This window comes from Lynx canadensis, chromosome C2, assembly GCF_007474595.2.
Source record: "Lynx canadensis isolate LIC74 chromosome C2, mLynCan4.pri.v2, whole genome shotgun sequence".
Taxonomy (NCBI): Eukaryota; Metazoa; Chordata; class Mammalia; order Carnivora; family Felidae; genus Lynx; species Lynx canadensis.
In genome coordinates, this window is record NC_044311.2 from 104,409,789 (window position 1) to 104,429,483 (window position 19,695).

The window sequence follows — 19,695 nt, forward strand, 5'->3', positions numbered from 1 at the left end:
ATGTGTGCGCACACACCTGCATGTGTGCATGCGCATATGCATGCGCTGTTGGTAACGCACACAACATCCTGTAGAAACAATGCACGACATAACTTAAACTTTCAAGTTAAGTATGAAAGGCCTAGAATAACATAGGGTGATAATATTAGGTGCCTGCAGTAATGCTTTTCAGGAGTTTTCAGAGTTAAAACTACCTTACAGGTTTTATTTCATTAATCTTCATAGATGTCTTGAGGGTTAGAGGTAAGTGGGTATTATTATTAGTTCCATTTTACAGGATGGAAGGCAAAGAAAAAAGTGGCTTGATCAGAACTTTACACTTCTAACAAAAGAACTAGGCTTTCTAAAATCACAGAGCTAGGGGCGCCTGGGTGGCTCAGTCGGTTGAGGCTCCGACTCTTGATTTCAGGTCATGATTTCACGGTTCTTAGGACTGAGCCCCGCCATAGATCTCTGTGCTGGCAGCCTGGAGCCTGCTTGGGATTCTCTCTCTCCCTCTCTCTCTCTGCCCCTTCCCAGTTCACGCACCCGCTCTCTCTCAAAATAAATAAACATTTTTTTTTTAAATAAAATAAAATCACAGACCTAAAATCTGATACATTTCCCACACATTTGAAAGTCTGCCTGGGGTTAAGTGTCTAACTTCGGCTCAGGTCATGATCTTACCAATTGTAGGTTGGACCCCAGTCTGGCTCTGTGCTGACAGCTCAGAGCCTGGAGCCTGCTTCAGATTCTGTCTCCTTCTCTCTCTGCCCCTCCCCCATTCACGCTCTGTCTCTCAAAAATGAATGTTAAAAAAAAAAAAAAGTCTGCCTTCAGTTACAACTAAAAAGATAATGATGCCTTCAAACCTTTTTATCAGCTATGATTATCGTGCCTCACTTTTAAAATTTTCCATTACTCTCCAAACTATCCCTTCTGTTCTAGTTAAGATGACTTTCTGACTTTTTGGCGCTGACTTAGGTCCAATACTGAGTGTTGTCTTTTCCAATACTAATCCAAGCTGTTCTATATATAATGTGTTGACTAACAGTCCCTTTCACACTCTCTGAAATGCAGCACTCTCTGCCTTTATTTTGTAATTTAATTCAGCTTTGCATTTTTATTAAAGTAACAAATATAAAAAAGTATAGAAGATTTTTAGTCCTGGAGATCACTTCTACAAACTCTAGATCAAATAATCATAATAAACTTTATTTATTGCATTTTCATCTTTAGATAATAACTCCCTGATATAAAATGTAAGGGTTTAACTCTCTTTATGTAACTGCCTTTTCTTTAGCTCTTCCCAGAGTCTGATGTGAATGTTACTTTTTTTTAAATGTTAATTTTATTTTGAGAGAGAGAGAGGAAGACACAGTATCCGAAGAAGGCTCCAGAGCCTGATGTGAGGTTCGAACACAAGAACCCGAGATCATGACCTGAGTGGAAGTCAGATGCTTAACTGACTGAGCCACCCAGGTGCTCCTAATGTGAATGTTACTTTGATGTTGAACAGATGGGCTCCTCTGCAGCCCTTTGTAGGCCTATTTTCAGCTGATCATTATATTGTGTTTTATTGATAAAACAACTTGGGTTTGGTTTCTGATTTAAATATGTTTGCTTAAATCTCATATTCACTGGTACCATCCTTTTCCGTTTCCTTCCCTCTTACAGGATTATTTCCTAATGAGACTTCTATGCTTACATTTCAGTGGATCTCAACACAGACAAGCTTAGTCTGGCATTCTGAGCCACGGGTCACTCCTTAGTGTCTTTCCTGTTAATATATCTATTTTCTTTCCTCATCCATAAATTAATGACAAACACTTAAAAAAGTTACTTAATGCATTTCAATGTGCTCTGGATATAAAGGAAGTAGAGAGCTAATCACTTATGTGAAAAATAACTGTAAATACAAATTTCATCCCCTTTACTTGTCAGAAAAGTTACCACAATTGAAACTGCAGAAGAAAGCCTGCCTCAATCACAGCAGCATGTAAAAATGTATACCTCAGAATGCAATAAACTTATTCTGGCAAATTCAGAGTTAATCAGGAGATTCAGGAAAAAGAGAAAATTCAAACATTTTCTTTGTCATTATTTCCCCACTGATATCTCAAGAACCTATAATTTCTCTCTAAAACTCTAAGACTACTTCAGATAGATGTAGAAAATATTACAGGCCAAAGAAGCTTTTAATCTGGAATTTTATTACTTCAGATATTGGAAGATGTTCAGATATATCATTTACATCTGAAAAATTATTATTTACAAGAAGCCTCGATACCTTCTAAAATTATTTTTTTTTAAAAACGGCTATTAGTATATTAAAATTTCCACATTTAAAAATATAGACTTTTGAGGATTTTTTCTATGTAGTTAGGTTTCAGGATAATGAACAAAGGAAACTCTCCTCCCTCTAAGAATAATATTTCAGAATAAGAATTCTGTCATGGCATTTTAAAAAGCCATTATGATTAGACTTTTCCTGTGGCAGAATTTTTGTAAAATGTCACTTTATTTGACTGGTCTTACCTCATAGTGTAAACAGACATCACAGTAATTGTTCCAAATGTCAGCAGTATGAAATTTCTGGAACTCTCTCCTTATCTCATTATCCTGATAATTTTCTTAGGAAAATGTAAGTACATATTTACTATATTTGTCTTACGGTCATCATCTGTCTATGTACATAGAGTTGTATATACATAGAGCCCCTAAAGTTGTACAACCACATTTGTATATCTGGAATAAGACTAGTCTTTGCACAGAAAATAGGTGCTAAATGGAGTACACTGATATATAGGATAGGAACTCTCAGGATGAATCATATTTAGACATAGGTTAATTTTGTACAATACTCACTGCTTAATTGTTTCAGTATCTCAAGACTAGTTTCAATAATGACCTAAATATATCTCTGAGATGAGAAGTAGGAAATATGAAGAAGGAGCTGTATTCTTAGAAGTGGTTCTTAAAGACCTAACTGCTGGCAACTTCCTCCCAAGGAGCACAGATTCCCTTCTCCTACATGGTTCACTTCTTCAAGTAATTTACCTTTTTAAATTTCTTTAGCTTGAGAATTCTCAAAACAGCTCCCATTCCTCTGAAATAAAAGGTTGACCAATGCACTGTTTAAATTACTTGTGTCAAAAGCCTGCTCTTCTTAAAAGGGAGGAGAACTTCTCACTGAGAAGAGCCCAAGAGGTAAACTTTAATCAAAAGTGTGGGGGGGGGGGGGAAGGGAGGAAGCAGTCTTTACTATTTTTATCTATCTGTAAGTTCTATGGATGGATGTTTATTTATTTAAATGTGTTCCTGAGAGTTAGAAAGAATGGTAACAGAAGTTGGGAAGAAAACATCATTATAGTATAGTCTGTTAGAAAAGGTGATGCCAACTTTAACAATACAGCACATTCTTGGGAATCATGAGTCATACTGTCTTGAAAGGTCAAGTGTGCATTAGTATTCCAAAATTCAGCTTGGGATTCATGCTTGGGATACTCTACACCTAAGTGAGAGTCAGTCTGGTTCCTATTAGGTAGCAGCCATGTGTCAGAAAGGGAAATGACTTCCTGAGAATTCTAGTGTGTCAGGAAGTAAAAACATGCTGAATAACAAGTATGTAAAGGCGCAAAGTGACATGTCTATGTTTTTCAGCTAGAGATTAGTACCACGTAAGTAACTACCAGAATACCAATTTACATATTCTTTTGCTACACTGAATTGAATGGAATCAAAATAATTATGTTAAACTGAATATACGGTCACCAACTATGGATCACAAATGTAAACAACACATAATAATGGCCTTTGTGATATAAGTATCCACTGTATGGCATACTGGTAACTTTTAAAAAAAGTAGAAAATACATGTATCTGCAGTAGAATGAGATGACTGCTATGTTGCTGTAAATAGCGATTCTGGTCGGGCTTGAAAAATCTCCATCTCAAGTAGCTGATGTTGGTAAAACAATATGACCTGCAGGTTAATTTGTCTGGCCTCTGTTAAATGGCCCTGGAAAAGCAAGAAATTTCACAAATGCAAACTATGCATGCTTAACTGCTACTACCTGCCCATCAAAACCATACCTAAAAATGTTTTGTAAAAGCAGTCCAGCAACTGCAAGAAAATAAGAGATCATAAAACCAAGGTCATGAGGGCCTGGGTCCTTTTTGTTTTCCATTTTAAAGAATAAAGCAATCTTGGAGTGCCATGTTTCATACACAGGAGTCTGGATTTATTCAGGTACCAGAGAGATTGACAATTAAACTCTCATTTTTTCACTAGCAAGTCTACATGAGAACATCACAAAAAACAGGGTATGTTATGAGTAGATGCAATGAGTCCTAGGACCTGCCCTACAGACCATGACACAATCATGGCAGATGCTAACATTCGGTATATTCCGTTTCTTTCTCTCAGGTTCACAGAACCTCAAAAATCTGCACCTGACTTCTTGTTTGTGTCCTCTTGGACTTATTTATACCACTACTGTTATACTCAAGGCACAATACAAAGCACAAATAGATCTTGACAAAAAGAAAAGAAAAAGAGAAGTAAAGTTTGCTTATGAGCTATAAACAGTGAAACTACAAAACATTGTGAACAGAATACAGATGTCTGTGTTTTCAAGCCCCAGCGTGAGCAGAGCGGTCAGGGATGAGGACCACCTTACCTCTGATGTTCCAAGAGCATGTTCTCCAGCTAAAAGTAGCATGCTCAGGCCTCCCATCTGAGTAGGATCTAAAAAAGTCAACAAGAAATAAATCATCAATCCACAAGCATGAGGTACATACAATCCACAGAGTCGAAAGGGAATACTAACAAAGACTCAGAATCCAACAGAACCATATATAACTTTTTATAGAAAACTTCCAAAACTCTTTATATAGCAATAACCTAGCATATGTGCTTAAGTATGTACTCATACTTTTGTGAGCCTTTTAAATTCAACTATTGTCCCACCATTCCAACATAACCTGTTCTTCAGTTCCATAGTTGTTTAGAATATGAATTATCTTCTCATGTGATGCTTCATGCCTTACTGAATGGGGAATTTAGATGGATTAAAAAAAACAAACCAAAAGAGTACTTATACTTAATGTCTAAGAAGTTTGATATTGTCATTCTCAAACTGTTATTTCTACCATGTAAAATTAGGGCTGATACAAAAACCAGACTATATGAGAAACTACAGAACAGAGACAAATTTTATAAATGGGCCTTCCAAAATCTACTAGTGGGCTTCGTTGAAATAACCTTTCTCTAAAACTTTCAAAAACAAATTTACACTAGATAATGATGTATTTTTGATATTTTAAATCTTAGGAGTATAGTCAGGCCCTTCTTTGAAATACTTTTAAGATTTTAAATGAATCCTTTTTATATTAGTGAAGGTCTTTATTCTCTTCCTTCAATAACCAATGGAAACAAAAGGACAAAATAAAAACAGCAATGTGGTAGATCTACAATCCAGAGGTATAATTAAACAAGTTGTTTTTTTCTTTTTTTTTTTAAGTAGACCTCATGCCCCGTGCAAAGCCCAACGTGGGGCTTAAACTTATGACATCAAGACCTGAGCTGTGATCAAGAATCAGATGCCCAACGGACAGAGCCACCCAGGTGCCCCTAAACAAGTAAAGGATTAAAAACAATAACAAACCTATATCCTTTAAGATTATCTTAAATGAATTAAGTTTTAGATCTGCAATGAAATAACATATATGACAGTGCCTAACTCAGTGCCTGTCCTAGTGCATATAGGTCCTAAATAAATATGTTTTTATTTTTAGGAATCTCTCCTAAATTAAAAATGAGAATCAGAGGCGCCTGGGTGGCTCAGTTGGTTAAGCCTCCAACTCTTGATTTCGGCTCAGGTCATGACCTCAGAGTTGTGAGATCAAGTCCCACACTGGGCTTCATGCTAAGCATGGAGCCTCCTTGAGATTATTTCTCTTTGCCCCTCCCCCTAAAAAATAAACAATTTTTTTTTTTAAAGAGAATCAGGCATACTCTTGCGTGAAGACACTGAGGTGTTTTTCTTTTCTGTTTAAAGATATGACCTTAAGTATATCCTTGTATACAATCTGTCTTACTCATGAAGCAACTCTGACCACATCTTGTATACACATTTTTTTAAAAATTGAAAAAATAATCTGAGGTTATTAAAAAAAAAAAAAAAAAGAAAAAGGTTATCATAGGGGAAAACAGGCCACCAAATGATCAGGTGGTCTAGAAATAGCTCAGTGTTGGAAAGTAGCCACACAGGAAGATACACATACAGAAAACACAGGAACTCTAGCTTTTATGATGAAACAAGGCACTTTGCTGTTGTTTTAAGATTCCACTTTTAATTAAATGTTGAGTTTAAGAACTGTGCTTTGTTAAAATAGACACTAAAATCTGTTTAAAATTAAAATAAGGAGGGGGAAATAAATTTAGCAGAAAGTAAAATTTTAATTTGGTTCTTCAGGGCAGCTAAATACTTTTACAGCTGTCATTCTAGGGATCAGGAGGACTGGATGATTGCTTTCTAATAGAAATAAAAATGTTTTAGGTCAAATATAAAGTAAAATAGGAACATGCTCACCTGACGATTTATTTCAGTTATGTACCAATGTAACTTTGCAAGAAGTTTGCTGTACAGATAATAAAACACAGACCAAAAAATTGCCATCATCCTTTACATTAATTTACACTTACATAATGTTATCTAGAACATCAAAAATATACAGATAGCATGCTTTCCCTTTACCAACAAGGCCTGTACTCAATTAAATTCTATAGCACTTTCCCTTCTTGGAAATCATACATTTAGCTGCTTTGGGATTATTGAAAATAGCAAAATCTCATGTGACAAGGACTAATGGAAAAACAGAAGAGGCTCCATGTTGAGGAAAAGCTTAAATTGTCCTTTAAAGGCCCTGTAAGAATCCCTCAGATTCAAACAGCTAGGTACCATGTTTAAAAAAAAATTTTTTAATGTTTATTTTTGACAGAGAGAGAGAGAGAGAGAGAGAGAGGGAGAGAGAGAGAGAAAAGCAGAGAGAGAGGGAGACACAGAATTCAAAGCAGGGTCCAGGCTCTGAGCTGTCAGCACAGAGCCCGACGTGGGGCCTGAACCCACGAACCGTTGAGATCATGACCTGAGCCGAAGTCGGACACTTAACCGACTGAGCCACCCAGGCAGCCCTAGGCACCATGTTTTAATTAAAGGCAAATCTATTTGCTTTCATTGTGTTGTGAGAGATACCACTGGAAATATCACAACAGTGTTATCCACTTACATACACCATCTCAACAAGGCCATGACCATGGAGTACCAACATATGTCACTGACCCTCACAGAATGACACAAACTCAAGAAGGTGTTTTCTGTCCTTATTTTACTTTAAAAGAACATTGTTTTTGTAAAGCTGACCTGTAAAAATCTTGGTTGATGTCTAGGTCTCAGACAGTTCGATTTGTAGGTATGAAAGGCTGATAAATAAACTGTCAAAAATGGTATAAAAAACAGACATCTTTCATAGTTTTCGAAGGTTTCATAGCTTTATCTACAATTATTATTGGTTTGTGAAGAGCCATTGTATGAAAAACACCTACTGTTGTTGATTTAGAACTGGGAGCAAAAGCTGTGGAAGACAAACGATAATTAAAGGAATTCCGTTGCCAGCCAATCATCCATATAGTCTTTTATGATCCTGATGATAAAATGTTTTATTATGAAACACTGCAACTGATATAATCTGGAAAGTCCACAGGGCTCACCAAGACTGCTGGAAGAGAACGAAACTACAGTTGTACAATGACAGCTAAAAGTAAGAGCCCTGCATTTTGATTCTTCTGGGATACATAGGGGGATCATTTTGGTGGTTTACCTAGAATTATACCATAGACACCTACATGACAACTACCTGAAGATTTTGTTTCCTCAGGATGCTATTATGTCAGACTGCATTTCTTCCCCCCCCCCCTTTTTTTAATGTTTATTTATTTTTGAGAGCGAGAGACAGAGCATGACCACGGGAGGGGCAGAGAGAGAGGGAGACACAGAATCGGAAGCAGGCTCCAGGCTCTGAGCTGTCAGCACAGAGCCCGACACAGGGCTCGAACCCACGAACCGTGAGATCATGACCTGAGCCAAAGTTGGATGCTTAACCAACTGAGCCACCCAGGTGCCTGTCAGACTGCATTTTTTAGTGTTTATATATGACAACACCACATACTTTGTTATACTATGAATCACACACTGAATCACTAAGTTCTTTCTTTTATTTTTTAAGGATCCTGCATATACTTTTCCCTTAGTGGGTGCACGAATTTACAACAGTGCACAAGGGTTCCCTTTTCTCTACCTATTCACCAGCACTTGTTCTTGCTGGTCTTTCTGATGACGTTCATTCTAAGAAGCTGAGGTGGTATCTCATTGTGGCTTTTTAATTTGCATTTTCCTACTGATTAGTGATGTTGAGTGTCTTTTGAAGTACCTAGTTGGTCATTTGTACATTTTCTTTGGATCAATGTCTATTCAGGTCCTCTGCCCACTTTTTACTTGGGTTTTGTTTCTGTTTTTTACTACTGACTTGTAGGAATTACTTACAGATTTTTGGATATTTGGATTTTTAATTTTGTTGCTTGTGCTTTAGGTGCCACATCCAAAAGAGACCATTACCAAGACCTATGACAAGGAGCTTTATTCCTATGTTTTCTTCTAGGATTTCCATAGTCTCAAATTTCGTATTTAAGTCTTTAATCCATTTCAAGTTAATTTTTTATGGTTTAAGATATGGGTCCAGTTTCATTTATTTTTACATGTGAATATCCAATTACTCCAGCACCATTTATTGAAAAGATGATCCTTTTTCCATTTAGTATTCTTGGTTCCCTTGTCAGATATTGGTTGACTGTGTAAGTTTGGGTTTACTTATGGGATCCTGATTCTCTTCCATTGGTCTATATGTCTGTTTTTATGTCTTAATGACTATGGGTTTATAGCTTGAAATCAGAAAGTATGAGGCCTCCTCCTTTGTTCTCATTTCTCAGGATTTCTTCGGCTATTCAGGGTCTTTTGTGGCTCCATATAAATTGTAGGGGTGTCCTTTCTATTTCTGTAAAAACTGCCATTGGAATCTTGGTAGGGATTTCTTTATAGATGGCTTTTGGCTGTATTGTTTTAACAATATTAATTCTTTCAATCCATAAACACAGAAAACCTTTCCATTTATTTGTGTCTTCTTCAATTTCTTTCATCAGTTTCTTGTAGTTTTTGAAGATCTTTTACCTATTTAAATTTATTACTATTTTATTGTTTTAATGCTATTGTAAATAGGATCGATTTAGTCCTTTTTCAGAATATCTGTTGTTAGTGTATAGAAACACTACTTATCTTTATATGTTAACCTCATATCCTGCAACTTTACTGAATTCGTTGATTAGATCCAATAGTTTCTTGGTTAAGTCTTTAGGATTTTCCAAATATTAAGTCATGTCATCTGCAAACAGAAAATTTTACTTTTTTTCAAAACTTTTTTTTTCTTTATTTCTTCTTCTTGCCTATTGCTCTAGCTAGCACTTCTAGTGTGATGATGAGTAAGAGTGATGAGTAGACACAGTTGTCTTATTCCTGACCTTAAAGGAAAAGCTTCCAGCCTTTCACTATTATGAGGCACCTGTGGGCTTTCTCTATACGGCCTTTATCATGTTAAGATACCTTTCTTCTGTGACTAATTTGTTAAGAGTGTTTATCATGAATGGATGTTGGATTTCGTCAAGTGCTTTTTCTGTATTTATTGAGATGGTCACATAGGTGTTGAACTATCCCTGTATCCCCAGGATAAATCCCACTTGATCATAGTGAATGATCTTTTTAATGTGCTGCTGGATTCAGTTTGCTAGTATTTTGAGAATTTTTGAATCTATTATTTGTCAGGAATATTGGTTTGTAGTTTTCTTTCCTAGTAGTGTCCCTTTCTGATTTTGGTATCAGAATAATGCTGGCTATCATAAAATGAGTTTGGGAATTGTCCCTCCTCTTTGATATTTTTGGGAGAGTTTGAGAAGAACTAGTGTTAATTCTTTAAATGTTTGGTAAAATTTACCAGGTAAGCCATCTGATCCTGGGCTTTCCTTCATTGGGAAATTTTTTATTACTAACTCAATCTCCTTACTCATAATTGGTTTATTAAGATTTTCTATTTTTTCTTAATTCAGTGCTGGTACGTTGTAGGTTTCTAAACATTTCTCCATTTCTCCTAGGTTGTCCAGTTTGTTGGCATATAGTTGTTCATAGTAGCCTCTACTGATCCTTTGTATTTCTGTGGTATCAGTTGCAATGTCTTTTTCATTTATAATTTTTTAAATTTGAGTCCTTTATATTTTTTCTGTGGTTAGTCTGGTATAGGTTTATTTTTTCAAAGAATGAACTCTTAGTCTCATTAACTTTTTCTCTTGTTTTTCTGTTCTCTATTTCATTTATTTATGATCAAATCTGTCTTATTTCCCTTTTTCCACTAGCCTGAGCTCTGTTTTTCTTTCTCTAGTTTCTTAAGGCACAGAGTTAGGTTGTTCTGGGGATCTTTCTTGCCTCTTAATGTGGGCATTTGTTGCTATAAACTTCTCACTTAGAACTGCAAATTCTGCAGTGTTAGGTCTCCATTTTTCGTTCATCTCAAGAAACTTTTTTATTTCTCCTTTAATTTCTTCTTTGATCCATCGATTGTTCTATAGACTGTTGTTTAATTTTCATGAGTTTTTCAATTTTCCAGCTTTCCTCTTGCTTTTGATTTCTAGTTTCATGCCATTGTGGTCAGAAGACATTTGGTATGGTTTTAATTTTCTTGAATTCGCTAAGACTTGTTCTGTGGCAACACATGGTCTATTGTAGAAAATGTTCCATGTTTACATAGAAACAACCTACGTGTCCACTGATGGATGAATGAATAAAGAAGATGCGATTTAATATACACATATATACACAATGATATATTATTCTGCCATAAAAAATGAGGGAATCCTACCATTTGTGAAGAAATGGATGCACACTGAAGGCATTATGCTAAGTGACATAAGTCAAAGAAAGATAAATGCTATATGATCCTAGTTATATGTGGAATCTTAAAAAAAAAAATCACAGAAAGAAATCAGACTTGTGATTGGCAGAGAAACAGCGTGGAGGAAGGAAGAATTGGAGGAAAGGTGGTCACAGGTTTCCAATTACAAGATAAGAAAGTACTATGGATATAATGTACAACATTATACGTACAGCTGACACTGCTATATGACATACAGGAAAGTTGTTAAGAGAGTTAATTCTAAGAGTTCTAATCACAAGGAGAAATTTTTTCCCTCTTTTCCCTTTTCTTTTTTTATTCTATCTATAGGAGGAGATAGATGTTAGCTGAACCTACTGTAATCATTTCACAATATATGTAAATCAAACCATCAGTCTGTAGGTCTTAAACTTATACGTTAATGTAGGTCAATTATTGCTCAATAAAACTGGATTAAAAAACTGGATTAAAAAGGTGTTAATCCCAATATTGTTCATCCTGCTTTCCCAGGTTCCCCATACTGTAAATGGTTCATGCTCTCATTTTGAAGAAAATTTGTTTATAATGAATAATGAAATAGGAACCATATAGCTCTATACCAACTTCATAGTTTCCACCCTGCTCAATCTCCCAACTTCATCCTGGAAAATTTCTCTCTTGATTACTGCACTGCAACAGCCAGGGAAGACAGAGCCATGTGCAGAATGAATGTAAGTACTTTATTTCAAGGTAATAAATGCTCTAGTATTCCTTACCACCCAAAGAGTATTAAAGGCCCCATAACAAATGGGGCCATCTGGAAGTTTTCATTTGCCTGGGTCATACAGGAATGGGGGCAGAAGGGGGGTGGCGGGTAGAATGGGAATTCCCTCTAAGAAACAGCTGTCAGATTCATCTCAGACTTGTGATGGAACTGTTTATATTCTTGCCCTTGAAGTTTCAGATCCTCAAATGATCAACATTAATTATGGCTTTATAAGAACCCATGATAACTAAGATACTTACTAGGATAGCTAATAGTGTGTATGTATGTTTAAGCTACTTTGTTACATTATAAAATGCCCTGAGCTCTTAATCTCCACCTTGCGGTCTGCCTTTCCATAATGTCAATGTCAGAAATTCACATATATGTATAACTCTACTACTTGGTTCACACTTCCTTTAGTTATACATACACATTCTATGTATATCATGTTCCAAAGCTTTCAGATATGCTATATTTGCAATGCTGCACACTGGTTATAAATTTTACTTCCTTCTCTCTCTTTCTCTCTATAGACTATTTATTAAAAGTACTACCTAAATGTATTGCCTTATCCTTAAAAAAAAAAAAACAAAAACAAAAAACAGGTAGAGGAGCACCTGGGTGGCTCTGTCAGTTGGGTGTCTGACTCTTGATTACAGCTGAGGTCATGATCCCACAGTTTGTGGGATTGGGCCCTATGGTGGGCTCTGTGCTGACAGCACAGAGACTGCTGGGATTCTGTCTCTCTCTCCCTCTGCCCTTCTCCCTTGCTTGAGCTCTCTCCCTAAAAAAGAAAGAAAGAAAAAAAAAAAAAAAAAGAACAGGTAGAAGATAGAAATAATGTCTAAACTCACCAGCCATTCCAAAGTTTAGCTGAGGCATTTCTTCGGTCTTTGCTTTCTTGGGGCTTGGCAAATCTCTTGAAGACTCAGATGGGAAGGCCCACAGTTTCTTTCGTGGATTAACAGTGGGTGTTGGGGATTTCACAGGCTTGTTTGTGGTAGGACACCATTTATAGCCAGGATTCGCTTTCATAAATGCATCTTTATACTATAAATAAAGAACAGATAAGATTTTAATTAATATATAGATTGAAAGTTTTAACAGACTTCATATCTCATCCCCCCTCCCCCATTACAAAATGAAGGAAAAATTACTTTCAATAACTTCTGTGGTTTTACTTATTGAATGGCAATCTCAGCATGCATTTAACTACTAGAAAGTTCATTTGTGGAAGAAGGGTACAGAGGCAGCACATTTGTTTCTTTCGACCCACATTTTTTTTTAAGCATCCAAAAAGATGTCTTACCATGATTAAGAGGGAGTTATTTGTAAGGTAAAGACTGAAACATCAGAGTTCAAACCCTAGCACTATGTGACCAAAGAAGCAGAACATACCTCTCTGGGTCTCACCCTTAAGTTTCCATAAATTGAGAACAATATCACCAATATGTAGGGTCATTGTAAACAAGGGTGTACAGCATGGCACCAACTTCAAAGTGGGTATCAGGTACACATTACAAACTGTTAGTCAATAGCAGAGCCAGAAACCAGATTCTGTTCACTGCTTAATTTGGTAAGTATGGCAAAAATTAAATCTGTGCTTTGACATACGGGTAAGGTAAATACAGGCACACTTAACAGAGCAAAGTGACCAGTTTGGGGATAAACAAGCTGAGATCAAGAGTGGGAGAAGGGGAACAAGGTAGGGAAAACTGATGTATAACTTTTTAGTTATTTGAAGACACTGGGCCATGTAGAGGAAAGAGCACAAGCATACCTCAAAGATACTGTGGGTTTGCTTCCAGACTACCACAATAAAGGGAGTGTCCCAATAGAGCCAGTTGAATGGATTTTTTGGTTTCCCAATGTGTATAAAGGTTATGTTTACACTATACTACAGTCTATTAGGTGTACAGTAGCATTATTTTAAAAAATAATATATATTTTTTCACGTTTATTCTTTTTGAGAGAGAGAGAGCAGGGGAGGGGCAGAGAGAGAGGGAGACAGAGGATCTGAAGTGGGCTCTGAGCTGACAGGAGAGAGCCTGAGGTGGGCTTGAATTCACAAACTGTGAGATCATGACCTGAGTCCAAGCTGGACGCTTAACCAACTGAGCTGCCCAGGTGCCCCCCCCTCCTTTCTTTTAATAGAGAAAGAGCAAGCAGGGGAGAGGGGCAGAGGGAGAGAGGGAGAGAGACAGAGAGACAGAGACAGAGAGCAAGAGAGTGAGTGTGTGTTATGGAGGCTCAATGCTCAGCATGGAGCCCAATGTGGGACTTGATCCCACAACGCTGGGATCATGACCTGAGCTGAAATCAGGAGTCAGAAGCTCAACCGACAGAGCTACCCAGGCTCCTCAACAATGAAATATCTTAATTAAAAGTACTTTGTTGCTAAGAAATGCTAACCATCATCTGAGCTTTCAGCAAGCTGTAATCAATCACTGATCACAGATCACCACAACAAACATAATAATGAAGAAGTTTGAAATATTGCAAGAATTACCAAAGGGTGGCAGAGACATGAAGTGAGCAAATGCTGTTGGAAAAAAAAGTGCCGACAGTCTTGCTGTAAAGAGCAATGCCATAAAACGTCATTTGGTAAAAAATGAAATATGTGTGAAGTATCAGCATAGTAGGATTTTGACTGCAAGTGTGAGCAGGCTAAGAGCTGCGATGTGTGGTGTTGCAGTTAATCCATCAGACTCTATGTCTTGGAGGTTTCAGCCTTCACTGACAATATCCTCCCTTTCTCCCTTCCCCTTTACTTTTCTGTGACTGCCTCCTATAACCCTCCCAACTCTGATGCTTCTTTCCCCTTCTGTGACCATAGAACTAAATGAAATACATTCACTGCTATTCATTATATAGTGCTAAAAGTCATATCAACTAATAAAAATGTATTTTACATGTATTCAATTATATGTGACTAACTGCTGGAAACTTTACTAAATCAATACAACTGCTACAATCCCATAAGCTTGCCTTTTGAAATGGTCACACCATATGTAAAGTAAACTAATTTAGTATGCACTCCCAACAGCTTTTTATTTAACCCAACAGGAAAAACGGTTCTTTTATCCTTGGTATAAGAAAGTGTATATAATCCAAATAACCTTTTTCTATCTTTTCACTTTAAATCATATGAACAAAAACTGTACTGTAGGTAATACAATGTAAGTGTTCGTATGTTAATAATCAATGGTTTAGAATTATCCCCAAATTACCTTAAGTCAAGTTTTCTGATTAAACTTTCTTTTTTTAAACTTAAAAGCTGTACATTTGCACATTGATATATGCGTACATGCAGAAGGAAGGCAGACACAAAATAATGGAAAAATACAGTTCCACGTTTCTTACAAAAATAATTAAAATAGGATGCAAGGCGAACGAAACTAGAATTTACCACCAACAGCAGAATAGATTTGGAGGAATCAAATGTGATCTGAGAGACACCCTACTCTACTGCACTCACCTGCATGGGGGATTCACATTTTAGGCTGAGGCAGACAAATAGCCTTGCCTCCCATCTGAAGGTGGAAAGTGACAAATGGTAGGGTGAGGTGCAAATGGAAGTAGCAGACACATGCATCATTACTGTGTCCAAGTAAAAGGCACATGGGCTGGGTTTGTCAGATGAACAGTCATCTGGACAAAGGTCACCACTCTATAAAATGACAAAAGACTTTCAAACAAATTAACACATTTGCCATGAGGGAAAAAAAAAATGTAGTTTTTAAAGAAGAAAGTCTCAGTTGTGAAAAATGCTGGACTAGATGACAGACACTGGTTAAAAGCATGAATTAAAGTCTCTGCCTTCAAACTGTTTACAATCCACAATTAGTCACACAAACATACTATTTCTTTTTACACGTGGTTTGTAAGCATTCCCCTGGTTCAAGCATGAAAAATGATTCTTCAAAGGATCTGTAAAAGGGGAAGTGGCCTATGGGTTGAAGAACAGAAGGCAAGAGAAAGGCATGGAGCATGTGGGGTTTTATGGAAAATGGTAACTGAGAATTCACTAGGAGGGTCAATACTCTGGTAACACCATATTAAGCTTGCAGATACTTGATGTAAATGAGCAGTAACAAGACAACATTCATTAGCTCAATCAGAAATATACTGAGCAAAAGCATTAAGAATGTGGGGGACAGAGAAAAGAACACACATTCCTTGTCTTTAGGAATTTAAAGCTTACATGGAGATGTCATAAATTCATGTAAAGACACACTTGAACACCAAATAAAGGCAGAGGCAGAAAGAGCCTTGGGGTATGAGGATGTCTCTCTGTCCTTGGAACTGGGCACCTCATCAATCACTTGCTCTGATTCAACTATAAGAAACAACAGAAAGGCTTAATCATTTGTTGTGGTGAGGTTATCAAGAAAGGGATTACAGAGAAGGTTGAGTAATGGCAAAATGAAGGAAGACTGTATACAGTATGAAGCAAACAGCTGAGTGAAACTTCGCATTCTGGTCAACTCTGTGACAAAAATCCATCATTACAGGATTTAAAGGGTCAAAGAAATACGCCCCATCCATCTGGATCTTTGGGACAGGGTTCTTCATGCTGGGCATGAGAGGGAGACCTGTTTTCATCCAAGAACATCAATCACACAGGCTATTGGTCTAATCTCGCAGATAACTAACCTCTTGCTAAAATACCGATTTTCAAAAATTTCCCATTAAAATAAAAATTCACATCATGGCTTCCAATTTTTTTTTTTAAATTTCCAATTGATTAGATAACCTAAGTGCATCTACTTTACAGACACAGTTTATTATTTATACATGATCCTCAGCAAATGCGGACTCTCTTCTCTCTGACCCCAACCACCACAACACTGTATTAGCAGTAATAACAAATCACTGTTATTCAGAGTGGTATTAAATACATACCCTTTGTCATGGTATTTTGCCAACTTCATATATGACAATGACATTTTCATATACCAAAAAACAATACTCCATGTTAATATTTTAAAAATTGGGTCACAACATTAAGTATTTTTCTGGATCATTTATAAGAAAGGAAATTTGACCCTAAAAAGCACCTTAATGTTAATGAAAACTATACTAACTGTTCTCCAATTATTTGTTTTTAATGGTGGTTGGGGGAGGTGCCATCTAAAATCCAGTAATATTTCTAGCTATTATTGCAGTCTAGATTTTCCTCAGCACAGTGAAAAGAGAATGGCAACCTTGGTGAGGTCCAGGAATAAAGAATCCTGTAAATGTCTATACAAATAAAGACAGCTGAGAGGCACCTGGGTGGCTCAGTGGTTTGAGGGTCTGACTCTTGATTTCGGCTCAGGTCATGATCTCACAGTTCATGGGATTGAGCCCCACTTGAGGCTCAGGGCTGACAGTGCGGAACCTACTTGGGATTCTCTCTCTCTCTCTCTCTCTCTCTCTCTCTCTCTCTCTCCCCCTCTCTCTCTCTCTGCTCCTCTACCCCCCCCCCAAATAAACAAACAAACAAACAAATAACAAAGACAGCTGATTCTGGTGCAAATATGAGAAATACCACTATGATAAAAAAACAAAACAAAACAAAAAACAAACAAACAAAAACAACAAACAAACAAAAACAAACCTACCAGAACCGTGGAGATAAAAATTATCTGATTTTTTAAAAAAGAGATAGAACATATTTTTTTATTTTATAACACTGCAGGGGTCTAAGTGACCCCCAGCATAATAAATTTTGAAACAGTTGTATCTCTTCAAGGGGGCAGCAGAAATCACATTACACAAGGGTGGAAGAGGGAAGGGAGATACTTGAGAAGTGGCACCAATCTGTACGGTCTTAGTTCCAGGAGTTCTAACTCTAAAATTGTTCACTTAGGGGCGCCTGGGTGGCTCAGTCGGTTAAGCGGCCGACTTCGGCTCAGGTCATGATCTCGCGGTCCGTGAGTTCAAGCCCCGCGTCGGGCTCTGTGCTGACAGCTCAGAGCCTGGAGCCTGTTTCAGATTCTGTGTCTCCCTCTCTCTGACCCTCCCCCGTTCATGCTCTGTCTCTCTCTGTCTCAAAAATAAATAAACGTTAAAAAAAAAATTACAAAATTGTTCACTTAGATAATAAAACTCAACAGCACTATGTGACCTGAATTATTTTTACTAGGTATTTTTAATAGGGAGAAAACTAGACTATATTATGTGACAGAACACTGAGTTAAGTTTATGGTTTTGACAGAATAAAAATATTTTAAGTCATACATTAACCTGTAAGGCTTTCATGATAAAGCCACTCCAATAAAAATTATATACGTCAAAAAGTGACTTGAATAAGTGACCAGGGAACTGTTTGGTTCTACTATAGGAAAGTTATAAAGGAAAAACTGAGTTGGCTGTGGATATGGTTACCTAAATTGGCTGTAAAGATTATCATGGCAAGATTAGTTCATTTTCATATATAAAATTTTAAAAGGACTACTTTACTCCAATGTAGGTAAATCAGGGGAAAAGTACATTTAATTAGCACAAATTTCAGAATTTCTTTTAAAATATAATTTTTTTAGGGACAGCTGGGTGGCTCAATAGGTTAAGTGTCTGACTCTTGACCTTGGCTCAGGTCATGATCTCCTGGTTCGTGAGATTGAGCCCTGCGTCAGGCCTGCTTGGCATTCTCTCTCTCTCCCTCTCAGTCTCTGCCCTTCTCCTGCTTATGTTCCTCCCCACCTCTGGAAATAAATACATAAACTTTTAAAATAAATGAATTAAATAAAGTGTAATTTTGCTAATTTTTAAAAAGTAGATAGGGATCTGGGTAAAGAAAATATTATTTGATTTCTGAAAATGTATTACTCAATTCATACATTAACTAATTTGAATTGTAAAATGTGAGTTTTCTTCTAAAATATGTGCTCACTAAGGCATACTAATTCAGATTTTCTCTTTACAAAACAATTTGCAGCATGAATTTGTAATTTTTCAAACAGCACAAAAATTAATTTTTATCTACATCCCTTGAATGATCATCAATTTCAAAGTAATCAAGAGTTACTATAGTAACATCTTACAGGATATTGGAGTATGAGGTCCCTCCATCAATCTAAAAATTAATATCTGAAACCAATACCAAAATGAGTTCTAAGAGACTCAGTTTAAATTCTCAGTATATCACTTGCTGTGGGATCTATTTTTTGTCACTAGTCATGGGTTCCTTATAAAGTTTTTATAATTTTATTTTATTTGAATATTTAACTGTTAGTGTTTACTAACTAAAAGGACTGATATTTCCAAAATCAAGTAGTTAGCTCACTTAACTATCTTAACTTATCTATCTGGTTAGAGGCTATCAATCACACTGAATAGTATCTGCAAGTTGAGCAAATGATATAATTAGTTTTGTTGGTTCTTGTGTTTTAGCTTTGTGTTTTAGTAGGCTTTCATTGTGTTAACATGCCCTGATAAAAAATAGTAAATAATTACTTTGTAAAGAAGTATCAAATACAGACAAACTTAAGTTTTCTTATCAGGAATAAAAACTATACTACCATTTTAGAGGTGCCCGGATGGCTCAGTGGGTTAAGCATCTGACTCTTGGTTTTGGCTCAGGTCACAATCTCACAGTTTGTGGGTGAACCCCCACATTGGGCTCTATGCTGACAGCGTGGAGCCTGCTTGGGATTCTCTCTCTCTCTCTCTCTCTCTCTCTCTCTCTCTCTCTGCTCCTCCCTCAGTTGTACATTTTCTCTCTCTCTCTCAAAATAAATAAACTTAAAACAAAAAACTACCATTTATAGCATTTTAAGCTCTACAACAGAATGCTTGTATGTACACGCTTTATTTGCATTTTACTCAACCCTATGAGGGCAGGCATCTTTATTGACCTTTTACAGAGCTGGAAACTCAGAAAGGTCTGAGAAGGGAGAAAGCCAAGTATGAGAGCTCAAGCTCTATTACTA

General features: G+C 36.7%; 1 protein-coding gene across 1 annotated transcript in view; it reads right to left on the reverse strand.

Annotated features, from left to right (window-relative positions):
* The window catches only part of BBX (BBX high mobility group box domain containing), a 282,384-nt gene that overhangs the window by 72,254 nt on the left and 190,435 nt on the right, over window positions 1–19,695 (reverse strand). Inside the window, 2 exon segments of the mRNA XM_030330629.1 lie at window positions 4,662–4,729; window positions 12,634–12,829. Coding sequence (XP_030186489.1) covers window positions 4,662–4,729; window positions 12,634–12,829 — 264 coding nt within the window.